The sequence below is a fragment of the Pseudophryne corroboree genome, chromosome 7 (assembly GCF_028390025.1).
Source record: "Pseudophryne corroboree isolate aPseCor3 chromosome 7, aPseCor3.hap2, whole genome shotgun sequence".
NCBI lineage: Eukaryota > Metazoa > Chordata > Amphibia > Anura > Myobatrachidae > Pseudophryne > Pseudophryne corroboree.
In genome coordinates this window covers 337,487,301-337,514,235 of record NC_086450.1, presented here as the reverse complement: position 1 = coordinate 337,514,235, position 26,935 = coordinate 337,487,301, and the positions used below count along the sequence as shown (strand labels likewise).

The 26,935-nt window shown below is 42.1% G+C and overlaps 1 protein-coding gene across 1 annotated transcript in view; it reads right to left on the bottom strand.

Moving 5' to 3' along the window:
- LOC134944166 (uromodulin-like) overlaps nt 1-26,935 on the bottom strand; it is an 86,983-nt gene that overhangs the window by 37,378 nt on the left and 22,670 nt on the right. The window contains exons 4-7 of the mRNA XM_063932742.1: nt 26,460-26,698; nt 22,995-23,117; nt 8,716-8,893; nt 497-634 (exon numbers count right to left, since the gene is read on the bottom strand). Of these exons, the coding sequence (XP_063788812.1) occupies nt 497-634; nt 8,716-8,893; nt 22,995-23,117; nt 26,460-26,698 (678 nt within the window). The remainder of the gene's footprint in view (nt 1-496; nt 635-8,715; nt 8,894-22,994; nt 23,118-26,459; nt 26,699-26,935) is intronic.

Here is a 26,935-nt window from a genome sequence, read left to right as displayed (position 1 = left end):
ATTATAAACTGTCTGCCATAATATTATCCAAGAGAGAAAAAATATGCAACAAAAAAAGTCTGATTAAAAATTGATGGATGCCAGTAGTGGAGTCAAGTATGATCTCAAAAGCAGTAGGGGCAACTCATAACTGGATGTGATTGTCACGTGATTGCTCATATCCACACATGTGACATTCTCGTAGGCCAAATATGTTTAATATGCAAATCACTTTTACTGACCATTGGATGTATCTCCAACTCCAGATGAGCCCATAATGTACCTACTGTGCTGATCAGATCTTTTGTAGACTTGTAGAATGTAAGGGCAACAATAATATACAATCCTGACCCAAAATTCTATGATATAGGTTTTGTCTTCTATTGAATACAGTTCAATCTTCAATATAATGAAACAGTATATGAAATAAATATATATATATATATATATATATATATATATAAAACATGTATCAGGTATAGCAATAATAAAATAACTACTGTATTGAAATATATACCTTTCATTCCTTCCACATTCACAGAGTGACGTCCTTCACCAGTTACATTTATTGTCCATGTTCCTTCCATGGGATTCCGCACAAGATACACAGATCCCCATCTTTCAGACACAACCTTTTTTGTGTCGGTCACAGTATCTGGATATTAGATCATCATATCAATGAGATATTATATCCAAACAGCTTCATTTTTAAACATAGCATGCTTTATACATCACTTAATTCTTACAAAAGCAAGAATATTCCCATGTGTGAGGGATTCTGAACATAGGTGGGATATTCGGAGTCCGTAGCATATTTTGTTAAAATAGCAAAAGCTGCTACGGATAAAATCGCATGGGGGCCGACCAGCACAGGGCAAGGCTGCCGAGCATGTCTAGCGCAGCCCAGCAATCTGATCGCAATTCAATTTCGGTCACACCGCATAAACCTCGAAATTCAGGTAGACACCTGTATACACAGACAGACTGTGGATACAGATACACCGCCGCCATGTTTCCTATCACAGGAAATGCGGGCAACATCGTCCGGCCGCCCCCCAAAATGACCATGACACGCCAGTGTTTCCTGCACCATTCCCCCCCCCCCCAACACTGCAGCGCTGCCCCGACCGCCCGCTGCCTGTCAATCACTATGTGATCTCATTCTTCCGGGATATGATTGCATAGTGAAAGCCCACACACATGCAATGTGATCACGGCGCTTGCGCAGATGGCCGAAAATCATCCATCTGCAATCTCTGTTCTATTAGAGGTTGCAATATAATTATAGTATCTTGTAGTAGGGCAGCACCGGTGATTTTACATGGAAGAAACTAATTTACTGTCATAACTTTAATTGTTCATATTTATAAAAATGTTGTTGGTGTTAACCAATCAGTTAGCTCAGTGATTCCCAGATACAGCCACAGGTGGTCCACTACCAATTCAAATTATTTATGGTGAATATGATAAAAACGTGCCGGTAGCCACAAGCACAACTGAACCTAAGGATGACATCAATGAACAGTTTAATCCATTTAATAATTTTTGCTGAATTTTCCATAAGAAACTTGTGGCCTAAGAGTGATAAGAAAAAATGTTGATATGCAGTTTGGGAACAGCTAAGTTTACATGTGCAATCCAGAAATGTTGATATAGTATACGCCTATGGATACATATCTGCCGTCTACATCTGTCTTTACATCCGCAAGAAAGATCTATTAAGAACAAGAAGTGTCAGGTGAAGGTCATATTACAGTCCGTATGGCCTGACTGTAATAACCTGCGATTTGCATACAATGATGTGATTTCAGTGATATACAGTAGCTACTAGATTTGAAGTGCAATCAGTTATAAAGCAAAACCAACTCCTTAAATCTAGTGGCTGTATTGCGGAGATTGTGTCATTGCAAACTGCTAGCTACAGTATTACAATTAGGTCTATATCGGATATAGAGCACATAAGCATTTTAGATGAGCAGAGGATTTATATTGAAATTTACACAGTATTCTCTTAGTGACATAGACTTAATTGATATACGCATGTGCGTTGTATAATACTGTACAGTGCATCCGGAAAGTATTCACAGCACTTCACTTTTTCCACATTTTGTTACAGATGGAGCCGAGCTCATCTAAGTCGTGGGATCAATCCGCCTAGTCACGCCGGGAGTGCACAGAGACGCTCCCATTCTAGTGAATGGGGCACGTCTCCGTCCGGGTGCGTGCGCCCGCCCAGACGGAGACGCTCTCCCATTCTAGTGAATGGGGTGCGTCTCCATCACGGGCACGCACACCTGGCCAGACGGAGCTGCTCTCGGCGTTAGGCGTGCCCGGGCGGGTGTGCCAAGGCACAGATGGTGCCACGACAAGCATGGCTCCATCTATATGTTGCAGCCTTATTCCAAAATGGAATAAGTTAATTTTTTTCCCTCAAAATTCTACACACAATACCCCATAATGACAACATGAAAAAAAAAATATTTTGTTATTTTTGCTAATTTATTAAAAATAAAAAACTAAGAAATCACATGTACATAAGTATTCACAGCCTTTGCCTTGAAACTCAAAATTGAGCTCAGGTGCATCCTGTTTTCACTGATCATCCTGGAGATGTAGATGCAAAGAAGAATTATACCAAGGTATATTCAGGCACTTGATGTATGAGGCACTCTTGCTAAGCTGCAGTCAATTATAGGGGAAGTCATTCCCACAATAATACAAAATAAAGCAAAAAGAAGGCTGTGCTCTAATATTGTGAAACAATGGTTGCCAATAGCAATTGCATACAGTTAAAAATTACATTTTAATACAAAAACACCGAAATGTATACAAACAACATATAACATTTCTGTGTTTCTTTTATTAAAATGTCATTTTTAACTGTATGCAATTGCTATTGGCAACCATTGTTTCACAATATTAGAGCGCAGCCTTCTTTTTGCTTCACCCTGGAGATGTTCCTACAGCTTAATTGGAGTCCACCTGTGGTGAATTCAGTTGATTGGACATGATTTGGAAAGGCACACACCTGTCTATATAAGGTCCCACACTTGACAGTGCATGTCTGAGCACAAACCAAACATGAAGTCAAAGAAATTGTCTGTAGACTTCCGAGACAGGATTGTCTTGAGGCACAAATCTGGGGAAGGGTACAGAAAAATATCTGCTTCTTTGAAAGTCCCAATGAGCACAGTGGCCTCCATCATCCGTAAATGGAAGAAGTTCGGAACCACCAGGACTCTTCCTAGAGCTGGCTCGCCATCTAAATTGAGCGATCGAGGGAGAAAGGCCCTAGTCAGGGAGGTGACCAAGAACCTGATGGTCACTCTGTCAGAGCTACAGCATTCCCCTGTGGAGAGAGGAGAACCTTCCAGAAGGACAACCATCTCTGCAGCAATCCAACAATCAGGCCTGTATGGTAGAGTGGCCAGACGGAGGCCACTCCTTAGTAAAAAGCACATGGCAGCCCGCTTGGAGTTTGCCAAAATGCAGCTGAATAATTCTCAGACCTTCAGAAACAAAATTCTCTGGTCCGATGAGGCAAAGATTGAACTCTTTGGCGTGAATGCCAGGCGTCATGTTTGGAGGAAACCAGGCACCACTCACCAGGCCAATACCCTACAGTGTAGCATGGTGGTGGCAGCATCATACTGTGGGGGTGTTTTTCAGCAGCAGGAACTGGGAGACTAGTCAGGATAGAGGGAAAGATGAATGCAGTAATGTACAGAGACATCCTGGATGAAAACCTGCTCCAGAGTGCTCTTGACCTTAAACTGGGGCGACGGTTCATCTTTCAGCAGGAAAACGATCCTAAACATACAGCCAAAATATCAAAGGAATGGCTTCAGAACAACTCTGTGAATGTCCTTGAGTGGCCCAGCCAGAGCCCAGACTTGAATCTGATTGAACATCTCTGGAGAGATCTGAAAATGGCTGTGCACCGATGCTTCCCATCCAACCTGATGGAGCTTGAGAGGTGCTGCAAAGAGGAATTGGTGAAACTGGCCAAAGATAGCTGTGCCAAGTTTGTGGCATCATATTCAAAAAGACTTGAGGCTGTAATTGCTACCAAAGGTGCATCAACAAAGTATTGAGCAAAGGCTGGGAATACTTACCGTATATACTCGAGTATAAGCCGACTTTTTCAGCACTTTTTTTTGTGCTGAAAAAGCCCCCGTGGCTTATACTCGAGTCAGTGCAGGGAAGGAGTGGGGACACGTAGGGCAGTCAGTGCAGTGTGAAGGAGGGACACGGAGGGCACAGCGTGCGCCTCTCCTGTGTCCCTCCTGCGTCTCCGGCGGCAGCGGCGGGTCTATCAGAGGAAGTACCCGTTCGTGAGCTCTGATTGGCTCACGAACCGGCACTTCATTTAACAGACCCGCCGCGGCCGCCAGAGACGCAGGAGGGACACAGGAGAGGCGAGTGCTGTGCCCTCCGTGTCCCTCCTTCACAAGACAGCGCGGGAGCGGAGGAAGGTAAGTACTGTAACCGGCACTGAGGGAGCGCATATCTGGCACTATGAGGGGGCATATCTGGCACTATAAGGGCATATCTGGCACTGAGGGGGCATATCTGGCACTATGAGGGGGCATATATGGCACTATTAGGGGGCATATCTGGCACTATGAGGGGGCATATCTGGCACTATGAGGGCATATCTGTCACTGAGGGGGCATATCTGGCACTGAGGGGGCATATCTGGCACTATGAGGGGGCATATCTGGCACTATGAGGGCATATCTGGCACTGAGGGGGCATATCTGGCACTATGAGGGCATATCTGGCACTGAGGGGGCATATCTGGCAGTGTGAGGGCATATCTGACACTGTGGGGGCATACCTGGCACTGTGGGGGCATATCTGGCACTGTGATGGCATATCTGGCACTGTGGGGGCATATCTGGCAGTGTAAGGGCATATCTGGCACTGTGGGGGCATATATGGCACTGTGGGGGGATATCTGGCAGTGTGACGGCTGTGTACGTCTAGAGCTGCATTTCCCACCCTAGGCTAATACTCGAGTCAATAAGTTTTCCCAGGTTTTTGTGGTAAAATTAGGTGCCTCGGCTTATATTCGGGTCGACTTAAACTCGAGTATATACGGTATGTACATGTAATTTCTTAGTTTTTTATGTTTAATAAATTTGCAAAAATCTCAAAAATAACTTTTTTCACATTGTCATTATGGGGTATTGTGTGTAGTATTTTGAGGAAAAAATGTATTTATTCCATTTTGGACTAAGGCTGTAACATAATAAAATGTGGAAAAAGTTAAGCTCTGTGAATACTTTCCGGATGCACTGTATAGCCTGCTGGTTGTTGCAGAATATGGAATCACGTACATAAGCTGTCGCTACAAAGTATTGTTCTCTGTGTCTTTATTAACTATGCTATTTTTGTTGTTGTTGTTGTTGTTAAAATGTGTTCACAGCTTCCAAGTATTTGTAGAAGGTGGTGAATAGGAAGTCATAGCCATCACAGAGCTCATGAGACATGAGATGGAGGGGCAATGTCCGGGAGGAATTTCATACAATATTTTGCTTTTTCCAATGTTTGTATGATGTGGGGTCTATACCTGATGAAAATGCAGGGTTATTCCACAGAGTTGTCATTCTATGAGGCTCCTCAATGAGGGCAAATGTACACATACAGTCAGGGCCACCATCAGTGCAAGACTGCTGGGACTTGGGATCTCGGCGCAGACAGGGAGGGGGGCCCGTACCTGTCTGCTTTCTATGGAAATCAAACTGAAATGAAATCTAGTCCTTGTAGCATGGCCTGGGCAGCGCTTGGCTTTCCAAGGGGGCTCAGATGCTGCCCAGGCAGATGGCGACGTTGCGGCATTATATTATAGGTCATGTTGCCACACATAAGTCACTGTCCGCACACAATCAGTGAGTCACTGACATTTCATTGAGGCAGGCTGTGGAGATGAGGTGAGGTGCTGAGGTCATTGATGAGGAGCTAACAAGGGGATAACAACTGATGGCTGTGGAAGGTGATGAAGAGCAGAGAAAGGTGATGAGCAGATTAGGAATGTGATGAGGGGCTGAGGGCTGTGGAACATACTGTAATGAGGGTCTGACGAAGGTAATGCATATCTGAGAAACGTAATGAGGAGCTGAGGATAGTGAGGAAGGGATGAGGATGGTGAGGAGGGGCTGAGAATAGTGAGAAGGGGCTGAGAATAGTGAGAAGGTGCTGAGGAAGATGATGTGGGGCTTAGGATGGTGATGAGTAGTAAAGCAAGGTGATGAGGGGCTGAGGGCTGGCTGGTGATGAGGGGTTTAGGCTCAGGAAAGCGATGAGGGTCTATGAATGGTGATAAAGGGCTCAGGAATGTGATGAGGGGTGAAGGTTAGGGATGAGGGGCTTAGGATGGTGATGAGGGGCTGAGGAAGGTGATGAGGGGCTGAGGAAGGTGATGAAGGGTTGAGAAGACATGGGCTGAGGATGGTGATGAGGTGCTGAGGGCCCTGGTGAGGGAGCAAGACCAAGTTCCAACCCATTGGTCTGGACTTTCTGGAGCGACACTAGGCACTCACTGGTCTGGAGACTGGTTTCCTGCACTTAGCTCTGCAGCTATTTTTGATAGCCCAGAAGATGAGGTCACTCAGTCTTCTGTAGGAGTCTGGGGATCAATGTTTGTTTTATTTTTTTGGCAGTGGGGACAATAAATCAATGTGTTTTAGCGTTTTGTTTTTTTCCTGTGGTGGCAATCATTGAATTAAATGTATTTTATTTATTCCTGTGTAGACAAATGTGTGTTTTTTTTCCCTGTGGAGGCTATTGTGTGCTTTTTTCACTGTGGGGGCCAATGTTTCTCTTCCTCTCGGGGGGACAATGTGTTTTATCATGTCTTGTGGGGACCAATATGTTTTATTTTTTCCTGTTGGGGACAATATGTTTTCATTTGTTCCTGTTAGGGGCCAAAGTGTTTTATTGTTTTCTGTAGGGGGCAATAAGTGTTTGTTTATATGTGGGGACCAACATGTAGATATACTGGCTGTCCCATGTGCAGAATTCTTTTTTAAGGGTGTCAAGGAAGAGCTGATCATAATGCATAAATGAATAAATAGTAACGGATTTAGCTTCTGGTGTTGCCACTTGAAGTTAAAGCTAGCCTGAAGGACTGTATGAATGAGAATAGATGGATAAGATCTTTGATTTATCACAGTTAAGGTGCATACACACGGTGTGATTCTGGCTAAAGATTTGACTTTGCGATTTCCCTTGAACTTCCAGAAGCCCAGAACCACCAATATTGACTGTACACACAGTGCAATTTTGGCTATGTACAAATTTGACTATATACAATTTTGACTATACTAAAAACTAGATTGTACACAATACAGTCAAATTTGCCTGGCCTGCACAGTCTGTTTTTTCTTGTGACACCAACCCCGCTGGAGCGCACATCAGAATCGCAAGCTGTATACACATGGTGCAATATGTGCTAACTTTTCTTCTGATTTTGACTATATAGTCAAAATTGTAAGCACACATCGCACTATGGGGGTCATTCCGAGTTGTTCGCTCGTTGCCGATTTTTGCTATGCTGCGTTTTGTTGCTAACTGCGCATGCGCATGGTACGCAGAGCGCATGCGCTAAGTTATTTAACACAAAACTTAGATTTGCTGGTGTTCGAGCGACGATTTTCAGTCGCACTGCTGATCGGTAAATGATTGACAGGAAAGGGGCGTTTCTGGGTGGTAACTGAGCGTTTTCCGGGAGTGTGCTAAAAAACGCAGGCGTGCCAGGGAAAAACGCAGGAGTGGCTGGAGAAACAGGGGAGTGGCTGGCCGAACGCAGGGCGTGTTTGTGACGTCAAACCAGGAACTAAACTGACTGAGCTGATCGCAATCTGTGAGTAGGTCTGGAGCTACTCAGAAACTGCAAAGAATTATTTAGTAGCAGTTTTGCTAATCTTTCGTTCGCAATTCTGCTATGCTAAGATACACTCCCAGAGGGCGGCGGCCTAGCGTGTGCAATGCTGCTAAAAGCAGCTAGCGAGCGAACAACTCGGAATGAGGGCCTATGTGTGTATGCACCTTAAATTGTAAAGTTAGAAATATAATTGCAATTTCTAATTTCCTTCAGGACTTTTTTTCCTTTATTTATGCTTTTTTTAAATGAGACACTATTCCTTGTTTTTGATATTTATTAGTGTAAATATTTCCCCTTTTTTATTATAGTAGTTTGTTAAAGCTGAACCCTTTTGATTTCTAAAATATAGTTATAGCACCTCACCTGTCACTCAGTCGGTGGTCATGTTTGGGTAAGGGTGTGTACACACGGTGAGATAAATCTCTGAGATTTTGACTATATAGTCAAAATCTTATGAAAAGTTAGTTAGTTAGTTGGTGCTAGGCAGCTTGCGATACCAATTCGATCCCGATGCGCGCTCCCGTGGGGTCGGTATCGTAAGGCTAAATAGACTGTGCAGGCAAGTCAATCTTGACTATCTAGTGTACAATCTAGTACAAAGTATAGTCAAAATTGGCACTTGGTCAAAATCGTATATAGACAAAATCTCAAGCACAGATAGTCAAAATCTGTCCTATCTGTGCTATCTGGGCTCTGGGGGAGTTCAAGGGAAATCGCATAGTCAAAATCGAACATAGCAAGGATCTCACCGTGTGTACACACCCTAAGTCTTATTTGCCCATCAAAATCCCTACCTATTCAATGCATTCATACAGAATAGCAGAAAATCTCACAATAAATGCACTTACCATTTGGACCAATAATGGTTAAAGAATAAATGATTCCATCAGAGCTTACTATGAGGGAAGTGAAACTATTTGAGACTGAGAAATGCTCAGAATTAAAGCCACCAGTAAACATTGCAGAGTATAGTTGAATTGAAGTGTTTACTGGTCTTGAAAGAGTGTAGTCCAAATAGTAAAATATCTAGTAAAAAAAGAAACAAAAAAACAAGTGGATTATACTGATATAGATTTTGCATCTATAACCTTTTTAACAATGTCCCTATTTGAACGAGTTGATATCGGCGTCCCGATGGTCGGCACCACAGTCTTGAAAACACCAACACTGAGTAACAGAGCCGTAACTAGACATTTTGGTGCCCTGTGCCAGAAAGAGAATCGGTGCCCCCCCCCCCCCCCCATATGCAAAGTAGGGCTATTATGTGCACCGAAGGCATGCGTAAAAAAAAATAGGGGTATGGCTTCATGGGGAAGGGGCGTGGCCACAGAATAGTACCAAATCACATTACACCGCACAGTAGTGTCCATTATTCAAATCACACCACACATTAGTGCCACTTTCACAAATTACACCACAGCAGAGCCCCTTACACACATTAGGCCAGGTTAAGCCCCTTACACATATTACACCAGGTAGAGTCCCTAACACACATTATGCTAGATAAAGCCCCTTACACTCATAGGTGGTCATTCCGAGTTGTTCGCTCGTTGCTGATTTTCGCTATATTGCGATTAGTCGCTTACTGCGCATGCGCAAGGTTCGCAGAGCGCATGCGGTTAGTTATTTGACACAAAAGTTAGGTATTTTACTCACGGCATAACGAGGATTTTTCATTGTTCTGGTGATCGTAGTGTGATTGACAGGAAGTGGGTGTTTCTGGGCGGAAACTGGACGTTTTCTGGGCGTGTGTGAAAAAACGATGGCGTTTCTGGGAAAAACGCAGGAGTGTCTGAAGAAACGGGGAAGTGTCTGGGCGAACGCTGGGTGTGTTTGTGACGTCAAACCAGGAACGAAACTGAATGAACTGATTGCAATGGCTGAGTAAGTCTGCAGCTACTCAGAAACTGCTTAGTAATTTCTATTCGCAAATCTGCGAATCTTTCGTTTGCAATTCTGCTAAGCTAAGATACACTCCCAGAGGGCGGCGGCTTAGCGTGTGCAATGCTGCTAAAAGCAGCTAGCGAGCGAACAACTCGGAATGAGGGCCATTATGCCATGGTAGAGAACCTTATACATGTTACATCAGGCAGAGACGCGTTACGACAGGTAGATCCCCTTATACATGTTACACCAGGTAGAGCCCCTTATACACATTATGCCACGTAGATTCCCATATACTCGTTATGCTAGGTAGATCCCCTTATACACGTTACGCCAGGTAGAGCACTTTACACACATTATGCCAGGTAGAGCACTTTGCACACATTACGTCAGGTAGACTCCAATATACACATGATGTCAGGTATAGCACCTTACATCCCTCCTACCCTTAGAGTGTAGTGTAATGTAGTGTACTGTACTGTAGTGTAGTATAGAATAGTGTAATATAGTGTAGAGTACTGTAGTGTGTAGGCACTTACTCCTGACCTGGAACTCACTCCCTCTGTACACTGCACTGCAGGCAAAGAGAGGGGGTGGGCTGCATGATGGATTAGCCAGCACTGCTGCTGACTATATGCACTGACCAGTGGCAGAGGCTCTCGCTGGTCAGAGCTTGGGGTTGCAGGCGCCAGGCACAGGGGAGCGGCTATCAGCCGGGGAATATGCGGCCACTCGGGGTGTATGTAGAAGGTACAGTCACAGGGCAAAAGAACTGTGGGCAAAGCACCTTCTGCACACACCTAGTTACGGCCCTGCTGAATAATTAGTAAAGCTAACCCTGATCCCTAACCCCCCAAACCTAAACACACCTTTCCCGCAGCCTAACCCTAAACCTCCATCCGTCTGGATTCCGGCGCCAGGATAGTGATAAATGTCGGGATTTCGGTGCCTGTATTCAAAGTAGGGTCAGGATTCCGGCATCAGTATTTCGACTACCGGGATCCCGACCGCCATGATCCTGGCCGGATCCCATTTGAACAGTAAGCCACATTTCTGTGCATATGTAGAGTGCTATGTAGAGGGGACACATATTAGCCTCCTATTAGTTTGTCTATTGCCATCTTTCTTTTCCGCTAATACCCCCACAAATTTGGGAGTGGGATACAAAGGGAGGAGAGAGATGGGTAAATTAGGAATATATGTGTGACCTCAGGATGCAGCAGTAAAGTGAGGAGTGGTGGACTCTCTTTTATAATCTGAGCAGGAAAGACTGAGGAGGAGATTTATCAAAGTGTAACCCTTTCAGATTGGGTTTTTATGTAACTATATCTATGCCTATAGATATTACTGAAAATAATGTGCCTCCACCCAAGTATTTATCCTTTTCAATATTTGAATTAGGCTCAGGGTAACTTGGGAACACCCTGTTAATACAAATCTATATCTCTATAACGGAATATACTAATTAAATAATACTTATTAACATATTATTTCTATTTATTTTACAGGTAATCTGAAAGGCTTGGTGGTTATTCACCTTATCAACTATATCACTCCAGATTAAAAGGTAAGTAGTTTAATACATAGTTTCAAATAATTATAATGTTAAAAAACATTAATAACAACTCACATTAATATATATATATAGATAACTATATTAATATTACTTCATATTTCATATACCTTCTGAGAGTTCTTTAAGTTACATGTACTGGCAAAAAGAATACATAACATGGCCTCTAATAATAATTCAGATAATATTAAGAATTTATTATTCTATATATATATAGATAATAATAATAACCAGATACACATATACCATTCTAAGCAAACAGTTAAAGCTAGTCCACTCAAAGTCTTGACCTCTGCTCAATGCAACGGTTAGATATCCTAAGTCCTTCTTCCTTTAGAAAGTATTTGGGGAATTATATATGCATATATAACCGTTTACGGTTTGGTTTCTGTACAGAATCACTTATATATCCTGGTGAGTGAAGTAGAATATTGGATATATCCCTATATTCGTTGTTTTAAAGGAATGCAGCTGACATTCTTAAGTAACAATCTTGTTTTAAGGGAATATATATATGGTAACTGTAGCTTTATAATCCCTGAAATAGGATGATTCAGTAAACCATTAAAGCATTTCTTCTTGCTGTTGCAACAAAGTGTCCATGAAACATTACTTGGTTATAATATTGCCATAAAAGCATCAAGCTGTATCCTCACTGTCTAGACTTGTTAGTGGCTTCTGTGTGCTTTAAATCTGATCTTTGAGGTATGTAAATCCTCCTAAGCTGTTATAGTTCTAACCTTGTTATAATCACACATTGGAACAGGAGCCATGTATCTGTGTTCGTAAAATTATAAATATTTATCTTCCCAACAGAGGGTAGTATAGCTCCAGTATGATGGCCGGTATTATTAATTTGCCATGTAACAAGTTTATTTAGTTCAGAGCAGTGTCACCAAGGGTAGCAGATAAACAAAGTCAATTACCTTTCCAGTAGCTATGTAGCAGTATAGTGTGCCTGGCTTAATGTCTAGAGTGAATGGGTAAGTATAAACAAGTAATAGTTACAGACCTCTGTTGTCTTCAATAAATGTCTCCTGACACTCATCATATCGGAGGAGGATAGCTCCGCCCACATAGCTTTTCATTAGTGAACAGTGCTGTAGATATTGGAGGCTGTATAAATTACCGACTTTATATATTGCTCTGTCAGCCGCTGCCGATCCGGATGACCACCGCTCTCACTGTTCTCTGATCGTCACGGCCCCGCCGGCCGCCGCTGCTCTGGACGGTCGCCGCTCAACAGGTTCCCTCTAATCTTCACGGCCCCACCGGCCGCTGCTGCTCGGGACGGTCTCCGCTCTCCAGGCTATCTCTAATCTTCACGGCCCCGCCGGCCGCTGCTGCTCAGGACGGTCTCCGCTCTCCAGGATCTCTGCTTCTTCACGGCCACTGATAGCCGCACCGGTATCCGCTCCCCCGGCTCTCCGCTATTCACGGCTCTTGCTAGCCGCGCCGGTATCAGCTCCCCCGGCTCTCCGCTATTCACGGCTCTTGCTAGCCGCACCGGTATCAGCTCCCCCGGCTCTCCGCTATTCACGGCTCTTGCTAGCCGCGCCGGTATCAGCTCCCCCGGCTCTTCTCTATTCACGGCTCTTGCTAGCCGCGCCGGTATCAGCTCCCCCGGCTCTTCTCTATTCACGGCTCTTGCTAGCCGCGCCGGTATCAGCTCCCCCGGCTCTCGTCAGCAGCCGCCGCTATCTTTATGGATATTCAGTGTGCTATCGCTCGTTAGGGAGATTCTTCATCCTCACTGCACCGCCAATGTCCACAGCACAGCTCTTGATAGCGGGCAGTGAGAGATAGAAGTATCTCTCCCCAGAGGTGCACACACAAGTCCTTTGCAGCGCTTCAGCTCCCCTTTTTATACAGGAGCCCCAGGGGCCACGAGAGCAGTCCCAGTCCTCGTGAAGCCTCCTCTTTCCCGCCGACAGCACGAGCTGTTTTCAATGGTTCCTCGTGCCCTGCTGTTTGATGAGGCACTACCGTAGTTAAAAGAGTCTATATACAGTCCCCATAGATATCCAGTAATACAGCATTATATATATATATATATATATATATATATTAAATGATGAAAGGGGTCATTTCAGATAGGGGTAATGCTTATCAAATAAAATTGAGTGATTATTAGGTAGAATTGTCCTGAAAATACCTCATGGCAGTCTCAACTCTACCCCATCACATATAATAATATCATATAACATAAGGACACTACGGTAACCACATATAAATGGAAGTAGATATATAGCTATATACATATATACCAATATAAAGGTAGGTCTATACATCTAATTAGCGTAACCAGTTCCCTATATCACCACATTTTAGATTACCTAAATAAGAAACGGCTACAAAAGCTTGGAGAGAAATAAAGTGGAGCGAGATAAAGTACTAACTAATCATTTTACAGGCTGTGCTAGAAAAATGACAGTTAGTAGCTGATTAGTTGGTATTTTCTCTCTTGGCATTATCTTTCTCCAAACTTAAATCTCCCCAGTTTGTGCATGCTGCCCATGCCTGGAGTCGACGGTGCCAGTGGACTGAAATTATCAGTGAAAATCAATCAGTCACTGATTGAATATAATAGAGACAATATTATTATAATATACTGCACACTACTAATATTATGTCTACACTGCTAATAAAAATCTAATTCTATCTCTTTGTTCGGGCCACAAACGCCTGCACACCCATTATCAAGACTCATTACAAGAACGGGATATGCGATCTGCTTATTTAAAATATGCATATTAAAGGGCTTTTTACAAAACTGTTCCAAAAGATCTTTAATATATTCAGTGTAACTAAAATAATGGGAAAATGGTATGATGGTTTTCACATTATTTTAGTAAACAAAAGATTGATAAAGAGGGTCCTAAATGAGCTGCCAATTAAGGTGCTTTCATGAAGCTGTGCATGTAGCTGAGACGAAAAAAATCAAGGTAAATAAATACATATAGGGATATTTACTAAGCTCCCGATTTCGGGGGTCATTCCGAGTTGTTCGCTCGTTATTTTTTTCTCGCAACGGAGCGATTAGTCGCTAATGCGCATGCGCAATGTCCGCACTGCGACTGCGCCAAGTAAATTTGCTATGCAGTTAGGAATTTTACTCACGGCATTACGAGGTTTTTTCTTCGTTCTGGTGATCGTAATGACAGGAAGTGGGTGTTTCTGGGCGGAAACTGGCCGTTTTATGGGAGTGTGTGAAAAAACGCTACAGTTTCTGGGAAAAACGCGGGAGTGGCTGGAGAAACGGAGGAGTGTCTGGGCGAACGCTGGGTGTGTTTGTGACGTCAAACAAGGAACGACAAGCACTGAACTGATCGCACCGGCAGAGTAAGTCTCGAGCTACTCAGAAACTGCACAAAGAAGTCTTTTCGCAATATTGCGAATCTTTCGTTCGCAATTTTGATAAGCTAAGATTCACTCCCAGTAGGCGGCGGCTTAGCGTGTGCAATGCTGCTAAAAGCAGCTTGCGAGCGAACAACTCGGAATGAGGGCCTTCATTCGAATTTGCATTTTTATCTGAAGATGCAACTCGGTAATTTACTAATTTACTAAACACGGCAGAGTTCTAACAATTCATATTGAGATGTACTGCCGTCCACACAAATACGAATCAAGAGATCATCGGCCAAACATGGTTAGATTTTCACATGCACCTCACAGAACACGGGAATTTACTAAGGATTCGTATTCTCAAACATTGCCGGAAAAGGATGGAATTTGCACACAAATATAACTTTTAAATAGACCTGTTTCTGGCTGGCGTGTTTGGAGAATCATGCACCGATCAGTGACATCCGTCGATGCTTCTCTGTGTAAAAGTGTAGTGAGGAGTTCAAAATAAAAATTGTGTGGGGGCCCTCCTCCTGAATATGGGATCGGTATGTGATTCCAGCACACGGGATGCTGAGTGTCAGGACACCGACATTGGCATCCCGTGCACCATAATGCTGTCAGGGGACAAGCGCAACTAAGCCCCTTGTGGGCTCAGTGGTGAGCTTCACTTGCCACAGGTTCCATTCTCCCTCTATGGGTGTCATGGACAACCACAGAGGAGGAATCACCTACCTCGCCAGTATTCTAGCGGTGGTATGGTACCCCTGTCGGGTTCCCGGCATCGGTATGTTAACTACATGCCCTGAATATAATCATCCCTGGTCCTGGTTGTTAAAATACTGGTGAAAAAATGCATAGGGGTTCAATATTTTTAAAACCGGCACGGGGCTCTTGGACCAATACTGGTTCCAAAAATATGGGTGGAAAAGGGCGTAGGGGTCCCCCGTGTTTTTGAAACCAAGGAGATAATGACACAGCCGGGGGATATATTTATATAGGTCCCTGTATCTGTGGGCTGTGGATGGCGGGCTGATAGCCATTAAGTGTAAAAAGTAGAATGAATATTGTTTTTTGCTATGGAACTACAGGTCGCAGCAAGCCTCCGCCACATGCTGGTACTTGGAGAACCACAAGTACCAGCATGCAGGGCATTGAAGGGCCCGCTAGTACTTGTAATCCACAGCAAAAGAAATATTCCAATAAAGACAGGGGACACGCACCGTGACAGTATAATTTTGATTAAATATACATGTACACTCACACTCACATATACTTACCTACATCCCAAGTAGAGAATTGGTCCCCTTGTCCATGTAGAAAATTATGCTCACTTTCCCCTGTCACCACAAGGTCAATTGGGGCTGATACTTGTGCTTTCTCCAATTAGGTGGTTCCCACCATAGGAATGAATGGAGCCAAGCGCCTCCATTCATTCCTATGGGCAAACCGTGTCTGGCTGTGCCCTGGGAGAGCAAAGCCCATCAGGAAGCTGCTGCAGCTCCTGATTGGCTGGTGGGTTCCTCTACTGACAGTAGTCACGTGAAGAGCCCGCATTCACGTATTATGAGTGTATATGAAAACATACACTCCTACATGTCCCTATAGATTCTACTAGACAAGGGGACGAGGGGCTCCGTGGGACACTAGGTAAGTATATGTAAGTGTGTGTTTGTGAGTGTGAGTGTGCATGGATGTTTTATTAATGTTGTACTTTTGACAGTGTGTGAGTCCTGTGGTTATTGTAATGTTTCTTTTGTTGTGGAACTACGGGTACCAGCAAGCCCTTTAATGCCCCGTATACTGGAACTTTTGGTTCTCCAAGTACTAGCATGCGGGGAGGCTTGCTGGGACCTATAGTTTTATAACAAAAGACAATATTAACTCTTATTTTTACACTTAATTGCTATCAGCCCGGCACCCACCGCCCAGTGGTGCCAGGGACAGCATTGGACTTCATCCCTGGCCCTTGGGTGCCTGGAGGGGGGAGAGCCCTTTACTGGGGGGGCCCACACCCCAGGGAACCTTGGCCCTATGCCATTTTTTCCCAGTATTTTAAAAACCAGGATTGGCTCAAAGAGGCCAGGGCTGGTTATACTTAGGAGGGGGGACCCCACCCATGTTTTTTTTTTTAACTATTTAAATACTGTACACAATGAAGCCCTGCACGGATACCACTGATCCGGCCGGGCTTCATTGTGTCATGCCCGGTAGTGTTTTTGTAAACTCACCCGTAAAATACTGCCCGACAATACGAATGACATCAACATCGGTAAACACCAATTAAAAAAACACGGTACTTTAGTAAATCACCACGCGTTTTTTTCCAAAAAGTTGCAATCTCAAATGGCCGATGGCAGCCCAGATTGATCTTGGCTGAAATCGGCTCAATCACGAATGTTAGTAAATTTACCACATAGAATGGAGTGATAGAGAGGGAATTGCACCAAAGAATTGATATAAGGCTGGGGGGTGTAGGTGCTCCCTCCAAAAAAGGAACCTATAGAACTATTAATAGTTTCTAATCTACTCTTTCATAGATGTCTAATGGGCCCTACACACTGGCTGATTACACTGAAAGATATGAACGATCTTGTTCATTAATGAACAAGATATTGTTCATATCTTTCAGTGTTTAGGCACCAACGATGAAAGATGCGCGGCCCCATGCTCGTTCATCGTTGGTGCCGGCTCGTTTATGCATGCAAGTCAATAGTGACAATATTGTCATATTATAAATAATATAATGGGCGCTAAGTTTGTTATACTGTCAATTAAAATAATTAATTGCAGCTCACACAAGGAGGATCTGGATGTCCTCCTACATAAAGGGACACAGTACCTAAACAATAGAATTATACGTGTGAGCGCACATGTATTAAAAAATGTGGTTAATTAGGCTGCTGGTTTGGTAAATAAAAAATGTTTTTATTAATATAAAACAGACTAAATAAACATTTACAGAATAAAAACCATCACAATGGAAATCGCAGAATAGATTTATGCATATATCCCCGCTATAGCCAATTGGACTTTATATGATTAGTATTGAGCATGCATGCCTATAGAGTTAGCTGGTTAGTTAGAACAAGTCATGGTCCTCAGATCCAGTCTTGGTCATTTGTAACTGTTTGGTCCCTCTAGGGGATTTTAAATGAAGGTGTTAGTGTTAATTGATTAGACAAGAGCCAGAAGTTGTCCCTTAATACATAATAGTGGTACAGTCCATTTGGATAAGACAGCTTTCCTCAAATGATGTTAGATAATGCCAGTCAATACTGGATGAAAGTGTGATACTGGTGGATTTTGTAATCAGTTAATCCGTCGTGACACTCGTATGGGCAATGCTTACCCTCCCACTCTGCGGCGGTTTCTTGTGTCTGCGGCTGGGCTGGATCACACTGGAGGCATGGACTTCGTCCAGCTGAGCGGTGGCACGCTCCAAGCGTGTGGTGTAGCAGGAAGCGCTCGGCCTCGCGCCGCGGCTTCCGGGTTGGACGGGGCTTCCGGTTTCCGATGCGCTCCACCTGCGTTCCACTTGACGTCTTTGAGTCACCTGACGCGTTTCTCCGCCTTTTGTGGGTGGCGGTTTCTTCAGAGGTTTGAAAATCTCAAAGCACAGTCTCTATTTATCCCCCTCAGGGACTTTCTCATTGGTCACAGAATTAGTGATCGTTACTGATGACGTCTGTATCATCCTTCTCAGGGATACCCTGATTAGACCAGCTGTTTCTAATCATTTATACCACTTATATGCACAAATCATATATATAATATATAAAAAATGCAGATATATTTCTTTTTTTTTTTAAAAGACAGATATAATATAAATATAAACATAATCCCTCATGACCACTGTGAGGTGTTATAAAATGCAAATAACGCTTGCTCACATATATATATATATATATATATATATATATACATAATTAAGGCTCAGATGGCTAAGAGCCGTTGTTTAAAAAAACTCTAGTTGGTATTAGCAAGGTATTGAGACACAATTAATTAGTGGGATATATATCTGGAGCCAATTTGGTTCCTGGTGTCTGACCCCGTGTATAAAGAAACAGAGGATATATAGTATGAGCTTTTATATGGAGACACATACGTATATATCACATACTTATATAGTTAAAAAATAATAAATAAATATATAGATATTTCTAATATAGAAATCTACTGAGAGGATAGTTGCATATATGGAGATCACATTATGAATACATATACAGCGCTTGATCTATTTATATACTATATGACATAAAATAACACATTTTTTCTTTCTTTCTTATATGTAGGACTGACCATTTTTTTGAGAAATATTATTTTATTATTGACACCCATCCTTTCTGGTTTTTCCCCAGGGGATGGCGTTAACCATAACAGTTAATATGTTCTATATATGAAATCAATATGGAACAAACTGAACTTGGATTATAAATTACAAGAACTGCAATATAAACAGACAATCATAGCAAAAGGTTTGCTGGCCCAATATTTACACTCGCAGGATTCTAGAGAATAAATCTCACACAAAGGGTCTCGTCAAGGGGAATCACTTATCCCTTCTTATTATTAGATGTTATTGAGTTCTATATTTTCATTTAGACCCTGGGGTTCCAGAGTCTTTAGACGGAAGATCCAATAGGCTTCTCTTCTACATAGAGCATTGAATCTATCACCTCCCCTTTTTGTTAACCCAACCTGTTCAAGAGCTTTTAAACGAATGTTAGAGATCTTTCCCTGTTCACACTGATTTGTATGTCTGGATACACTATGTACATTACTTTTGTTTATAATGTTTCTTCTATGTTCAAGAAACCGTACCTTCAGCTTTCTAATGGTGCGTCCTACATATTGGTACCCACAACCACACTCGACAAGATAAACTACATAGGTGGATCCACAATTCAAGAAACCCTTTATGTCAAAGGATTCTCCCGTCACCCTTGATTTAAATGTCTTATTGCACAAATTAACATTCAAGCAAGTGAGACAATTGGTTCTGGCGCACCTGAAGAAACCCTTGGGTTTCTCACGCAGTCTGTCTAAAGGGTTAATATTTGGTGATTCCAGCACCTTACTATTCCTCTGAATTCGTTTCTTTTTATCAGGATTGAACATACTTGGTGCTAATTTTACCTGTAATGTCTCCGATTTCTTATATACAGTTCTGATATTTTTACCTATTACGGGTTCTAACAGAGGATCTATCAATAGAAGTGGAGTATTTTTCTTTATTATTTGGTTGATCTTGGTGGCATGTGTATTGTACTGTGTTACAAAAATAAATTTTTCTTTAAAGGTACCTTCCTTATGTATTTTTTGTTGTTGTTGCTTTTTGAGGGATTTTTTGGTTAAAAGACTATTACGATCTTGTTTCTCTACATCTTTTAATGCTTTTTGGAGGATATGATCTGGGTAGCCCTGTTATTCAAAGGAGGAGTGTACTTTCATTACCTGTTCTTGATATCTATATTCTCTCGAGCAATTCCTTTTCACTCTTAGGAATTGACTCTTTGGGATGTTATCTCGCCAGGCCTTAAGGTGACTGCTACTATATTTCAAAAAATTATTTGTATCGACCGGTTTGAAATAGGTCTCTGTATGGATGTTCTCACCATCGGACAGTAGAGCAATATCCAGGAATGTCGTAAAGTGTGGGTCGCAGGTATGGGTAAATTTTAATCCATAAGTGTTGGTGTTCAAATGTGATAGAAATGATGTTATAGAATTAAGATCCCCATCCCAAATAAAAAATAAATCATCTATATATCTGCCATAGAGGACCAGGTTCCCCCCGAGGTCCGCCCCCAAAATGAGCTCCTCCTTTGCTATGATTGTCTGTTTATATTGCAGTTCTTGTAATTTATAATCCAAGTTCAGTTTGTTCCATATTGATTTCATATATAGAACATATTAACTGTTATGGTTAACGCCATCCCCTGGGGAAAAACCAGAAAGGATGGGTGTCAATAATAAAATAATATTTCTCAAAAAAATGGTCAGTCCTACATATAAGAAAGAAAAAATGTGTTATTTTATGTCATATAGTATATAAATAGATCAAGCGCTGTATATGTATTCATAATGTGATCTCCATATATGCAACTATCCTCTCAGTAGATTTCTATATTAGAAATATCTATATATTTATTTATTATTTTTTAACTATATAAGTATGTGATATATACATATGTGTCTCCATATAAAAGCTCATACTATATATCCTCTGTTTCTTTATACACGGGGTCAGACACCAGGAACCAAATTGGCTCCAGATATATATCCCACTAATTAATTGGGTCTCAATACCTTGCTAATACCAACTAGAGTTTTTTTAAACAACGGCTCTTAGCCATCTGAGCCTTAATTATGTATATATATAAATATGTGAGCAAGCGTTATTTGCATTTTATAACACCTCACAGTGGTCATGAGGGATTATGTTTATATTTATATTATATCTGTCTTTAAAAAAAAAAAGAAATATATCTGCATTTTTTATATATTATATATATGATTTGTGCATATAAGTGGTATAAATGATTAGAAACAGCTGGTCTAATCAGGGTATCCCTGAGAAGGATGATACAGACGTCATCAGTAACGATCACTAATTCTGTGACCAATGAGAAAGTCCCTGAGGGGGATAAATAGAGACTGTGCTTTGAGATTTTCAAACCTCTGAAGAAACCGCCACCCACAAAAGGCGGAGAAACGCGTCAGGTGACTCAAAGACGTCAAGTGGAACGCAGGTGGAGCGCATCGGAAACCGGAAGCCGGAAGCCCCGTCCAACCCGGAAGCCGCGGCGCGCGGCCGAGCGCTCCCTGCTACACCACACGCTTGGAGCGTGCCACCGCTCAGCTGGACGAAGTCCATGCCTCCAGTGTGATCCAGCCCAGCCGCAGACACAAGAAACCGCCGCAGAGTGGGAGGGTAAGCATTGCCCATACGAGTGTCACGACGGATTAACTGATTACAAAATCCACCAGTATCACACTTTCATCCAGTATTAACTGGCATTATCTAACATCATTTGAGGAAAGCTGTCTTATCCAAATGGACTGTACCACTATTATGTATTAAGGGACAACTTCTGGCTCTTGTCTAATCAATTAACACTAACACCTTCATTTAAAATCCCCTAGAGGGACCAAACAGTTACAAATGACCAAGACTGGATCTGAGGACCATGACTTGTTCTAACTAACCAGCTAACTCTATAGGCATGCATGCTCAATACTAATCATATAAAGTCCAATTGGCTATAGCGGGGATATATGCATAAATCTATTCTGCGATTTCCATTGTGATGGTTTTTATTCTGTAAATGTTTATTTAGTCTGTTTTATATTAATAAAAACATTTTTTATTTACCAAACCAGCAGCCTAATTAACCACATTTTTTAATACATGTGCGCTCACACGTATAATTCTATTGTCATATTAGCATGCAGGGCTATGGGGGCGGGTGACAGGGGGAGTGAAGAAACTTAGAAAGTGTGTAGGGCCCTTTAGTTTGGACAATATTGACTGACAAGGTTTATATCCTTATGTTTGTATGTATTTAAATAGCAAATTAATTAATAATTTTTGGTCTTAATTAAACCCCAAATCTCCTAAATGTCCAATTGGGCAGTATGAATGGTGTAATGGTTAGCATTACTGCCTCACAGCACTGAGGTTATGGGCTCAATTCCCACAATGGCTCTAACTGTGTGGAGTTTGTATATTCTCCCCATGCTTGCGTGGGTTTCCTCTGGGTACTCCAGTTTCCTCCCACCATCCAAAGATATACTGGTACGTTAATAGGATCCCAACAAAATGAACCCTAGCATGAATGTGTCTGTGTGTACATGTGATAGGGAATATAGGGGCAGATGTATTAACCTGGAGAAGGCATAAGGAAGTGATAAACCAGTGATAAGTGCAAGGTGATAAATGCACAAGCCAATCAGCTCCAATATGTAAATTAACAGTTTGGAGCTGATTGGCTGGTGCATTTATCACCTTGCACTTATCACTGGTTTATCACTTCTTTATGCCTTCTCCAGCCTTAATACATCTGCCCCATAGATTGCAAACTCCACTGTGGCAGGGATGGATGTGAATGGCCAAAAATGATTTGTAACGCGCTGCGGGATATGTGTGCACTATATATATAACTAGTAATAAATAAATACATGTCATCAAATGATGAAAAAGAGGAAATAATGTGGTTAGTCTATAGTTGTTTCCATCACATTTCACAATTCTTTTCATTATGTTGCTATTTTATATACATTTTAGAGAACTAAAAAGACTGTGTGCCTTACAGTACTTACCTTGCCAATCTCAGAGACGCTGACCTGAAATACATGGCCAAAGCTCAATAAGGCTATATCTCTGTAGATCAGAAATTGGGGGTCATCTAAGTTAGAACATAGACCAGTGAGCAAAAACATAACCTGCAAAAGAAAAAAATAGTGCATTTAATAAAGTATCAATGGTCAGCGAATTGTATTAATTAAGCACACACTGAATTGAGCTTAATCAATATAAGAAATGTATATGGGCAGTATGGATGGTGTAATGGTTAGCATTACTGCCTCACAGCACTGAGGTCATGGGTTCGACTCCTACCATGGCCGTAACTGTGCAGAGTTTGTATATTCTCCCCGTACTTGCGTGGGTTTCCTCCGGGTTCTGCAGTTTCCTACAATCCAAAAATATACTAGTAGGATAATTTGCTCCCAACAAAAATTAACCCTAGTGAATGTGTCTGTGAGTACATGTGATAGGGAATATAGATTGTAAGCTCCTCTGGGGCAGGGACTGATGTGAATGGGCAAATATTCTCTGTAAAGCGCTGCGGAATATGTGTGTGCTATATCGATAACTGGTAATAAATAAATTAAAGTGGACATTTTTCTGATGTTATCTCTTTGTGAGATGTACTGTATGAAACCTTCAAGAGAGATAAAGTAGAGCAGTTGCCCATTGCAACCAATTATCTTCTGTCATTTTATTAGCTTTTAGCAAACATTTATTTAGCACAGGGCCTTAATGAGGGCAGTGTGGCCAGTGCCGTTGTATAGGCGATGGAACCCGCTATGCTCACTCGCCACCAACAGCCACTGCAATCCCTATTGCCAGATGCTCGCTGTGATGCATGTTAAGCTAGTGGTGTACCCGGATCCTTCTCTCCACTCCAGAGTCCAGACACACAGTAGTAATGTTGCCATTGCTTTCCAAGGGAGTAAATCAGGAGACCGCCTGTTGGGATCCTGGTGAACACAATGCCAATGCCAGAATTCCAACTGGCGGTGAAATGCCGGTTCCGGAATACCAGTGCCACAGACTTTTCTCCATCTGTGGGTGTCCACGACACCCATAGCAGGAGAAAAGATCCTGTTGCGACTGCAGCGAGCCACCATACCTTCAGCGCGGCGAGCGCAGCGCACCCTCAAGGGTATTTCTAGCGTTTGCCCCACTGCAGGCATACTGGTGGCCGGGATCCCAGCCGCCGGTAAAAGGTACGTATTCCCTTCCCAATGATGCAGTGGCAACTCGTCCCCGTTACAGCTAATTGAATCACACCCCAGGATTAATAACAAACAAAACAAGCGTATCATGATGGATTTTGCAGTCTGCAACTCTCTAATCCGCACCGCACATAACTTGCCGAGGTGCAGCTGTCCAGCATCAAGTTATGTGAATGTATACTAGCATTCAAAAGTCTTTGATCAAAGCTTATATAATAATGCTCTATCTTAATGAATCAACTTTAATTGTTCCCTAAAATCATTATCATGATTAGACAACAAGACTTTAGGACTTCTCTTCAAATGTACTATACTTATTTTACCACCTTATTTGTAAATACAGGCGTGGTTCATTCTCATTGAAGTCCCAAGAGTTTATTGATATGCTAAAGTACGTAATTTTGAGCTGGTCATTAATAAATCTGATATAGATATATATATATATATATATATATATATATATATATATATGTTGGTTATTTTTATCCAATAATATTTTTTATTTAAAATATTTTTATTAATTGAATATTTTATATCTTTTTTTTCTATTTCATTTCTTTTTTTACAGTGTTAAAATCAATAATAATAACCATAACTTTTTTTAAATGAAGAAAAGATGCAAATATTCACTTGAATTGCGTGGCAATGGTCAAACTCTTTCTGAAAACGGCTATACTCATCGACAAATTGCTAAAAAAAAATGTAAAAATTCCATGGTCTAGTGTAACGTATACATCAGCTTGATACAAAGAAACAGGTACAAAAGTGACTAAAAATGTTCTGGACGACCCAGGGAAAAGGGAAGATTAGTACATTATTGTAATGAGTAAGCGAAACCGTAGACTCCCAGGAACTGCAATCAAAGAAGAACTCAATAAAATTAGACAAACTCCAGTATCAAGTGATACAATTATAAGATGTATGCGTAATGTAGGTATAAATGGCTGCATAGCTTGCTGAAAACAAATGTAGAGGTCTGCAAATAAAGTAAAACTCCTTCAATGGGCCAAAGAACACCGGTATTGGACACTGGGTCAGTGGAGAAAAGTAATTTGAACTTTTAGGAACCAGAACACGTCAGTATGTTCGGGTTGGGTATGGGATACCGGCGGTCAGAATACCGGCACTGGCATCCCGACTGCTTGGAATCCCAACTGGTGTGCAGGAGTCAGGTACCGTTAATTCTAACCCTTCCCTTAACCCTCCCTCCCCACAGCCTAAACCTCCCTCCCCATAGCCTAACCCTATCCTCCCCACAGCCTAAACCTAACCCTCCCTTCCCACAGCCTAACCCTAACTCTCCCCAGCATACTTACATTTGAGATTCCAGCAGTCGGGATGCTGGCATCGGCATTCTGACAGGTATCGGGATTCCGCCGCCAGTATTCTGACTTCCAGGATCATTTCAGAAGTGTTAGCCGATAAGCAGCTTACAGTGCTCCTGCAATGGTCGGGATCGGGAGGTCGCATCTTATGGGCTGTTTAATATTTGTTGGCCCGACCTCCTGATCCCATAGAAGCCTGTACACACAAAAGCTATTTCTAGCACAGTGTGTATGGGGCTTGTAGGGGGCTTGTAGGGGTACAAGCCGCGGACAAAGCACTCGACTGATTGAAAGCGTTTACAGCTGGTAATGCCTATCGCGTCCAGGGTCTGGAAAGTTATTTGGTATTTTGACCGCCGGGATCCCGTACCCAACCCATGGTATCCGAGCAGCTGGCAATAACTTATTGCTGTGTTACTCAGAAAGTAAGAAAACATTTTGGGAACCTCAAAATAGTGGACTGTCCATACTCAGGGCACTGACAGCAACCATCAGACTTGCTATAACATTCATCAAGTTGCAACCAGGTCCCATCTGATGTACAAAGGAGCTGAATCAGAGGTGGGTGATAATGGCCCCTCCCCGGCATCTTTGTATGCAGCAGCTGTGCGAAATTATGCAAAGGCCACAGGAGGCGTCTTGAGTGAAAGGTTACTCAGGATATCCAGCAGTGTGAACACGTTTTTCTTAAAGTTACAGTCATTTACAAGGCAACCATGCCTTGTAAATGACTGCCGCTTTATAAAAACGTCCGAGTTTGTCCGGCATCCTGCAGCTCCGACAAACTCGGATGTCATTAAATCCCGCCTATATACTGTATACAAGTCTAAATGTTAGCAAGGTAAGTCATTGCTTTGGATACAGTATGTTTATGCCCATTTCATGATCCATATACAATTTTTTACATAGTTAAACAATACTTTTGCTAGTTTATTATTACCTTTGAATGCTTTGTTGATATAAGTGAATATATGTTATCTATTATAGTTTGATTGTTGTAATCTTTTGCAGAAGCATCGGTTAGGACCACGATCAGTGAATTATCAGGTGAAGCTTCCAATGCTAATTCAAGACCTTCCATAGCCAGCTCCGGGCAATCATCTCCACCGCTTGCATAGAGATTTTGAAAGAAATCACCAAAGTCACTTCTTGAATGAGTGACTCGGACTGGTCCAATTGCTTTGAAAAAAACATATATATATTTGTGTCACAACAGGTATATGAGACTTTTAACTTCCTTGCTTTCTGCAAAGTCTGGACTTTATTTTAAACTGCTTTTTTTTACTTTACCTAGTGATAACAGTTTTGTAAATAATAGAAGTTAAAACCAAAGCGGTCTTGCACACTTCCAAGATGGATTGTAACACTGGCAGACTATTACCGCACATGGCCTTTCTTATGTGTTTATTGTGCTCT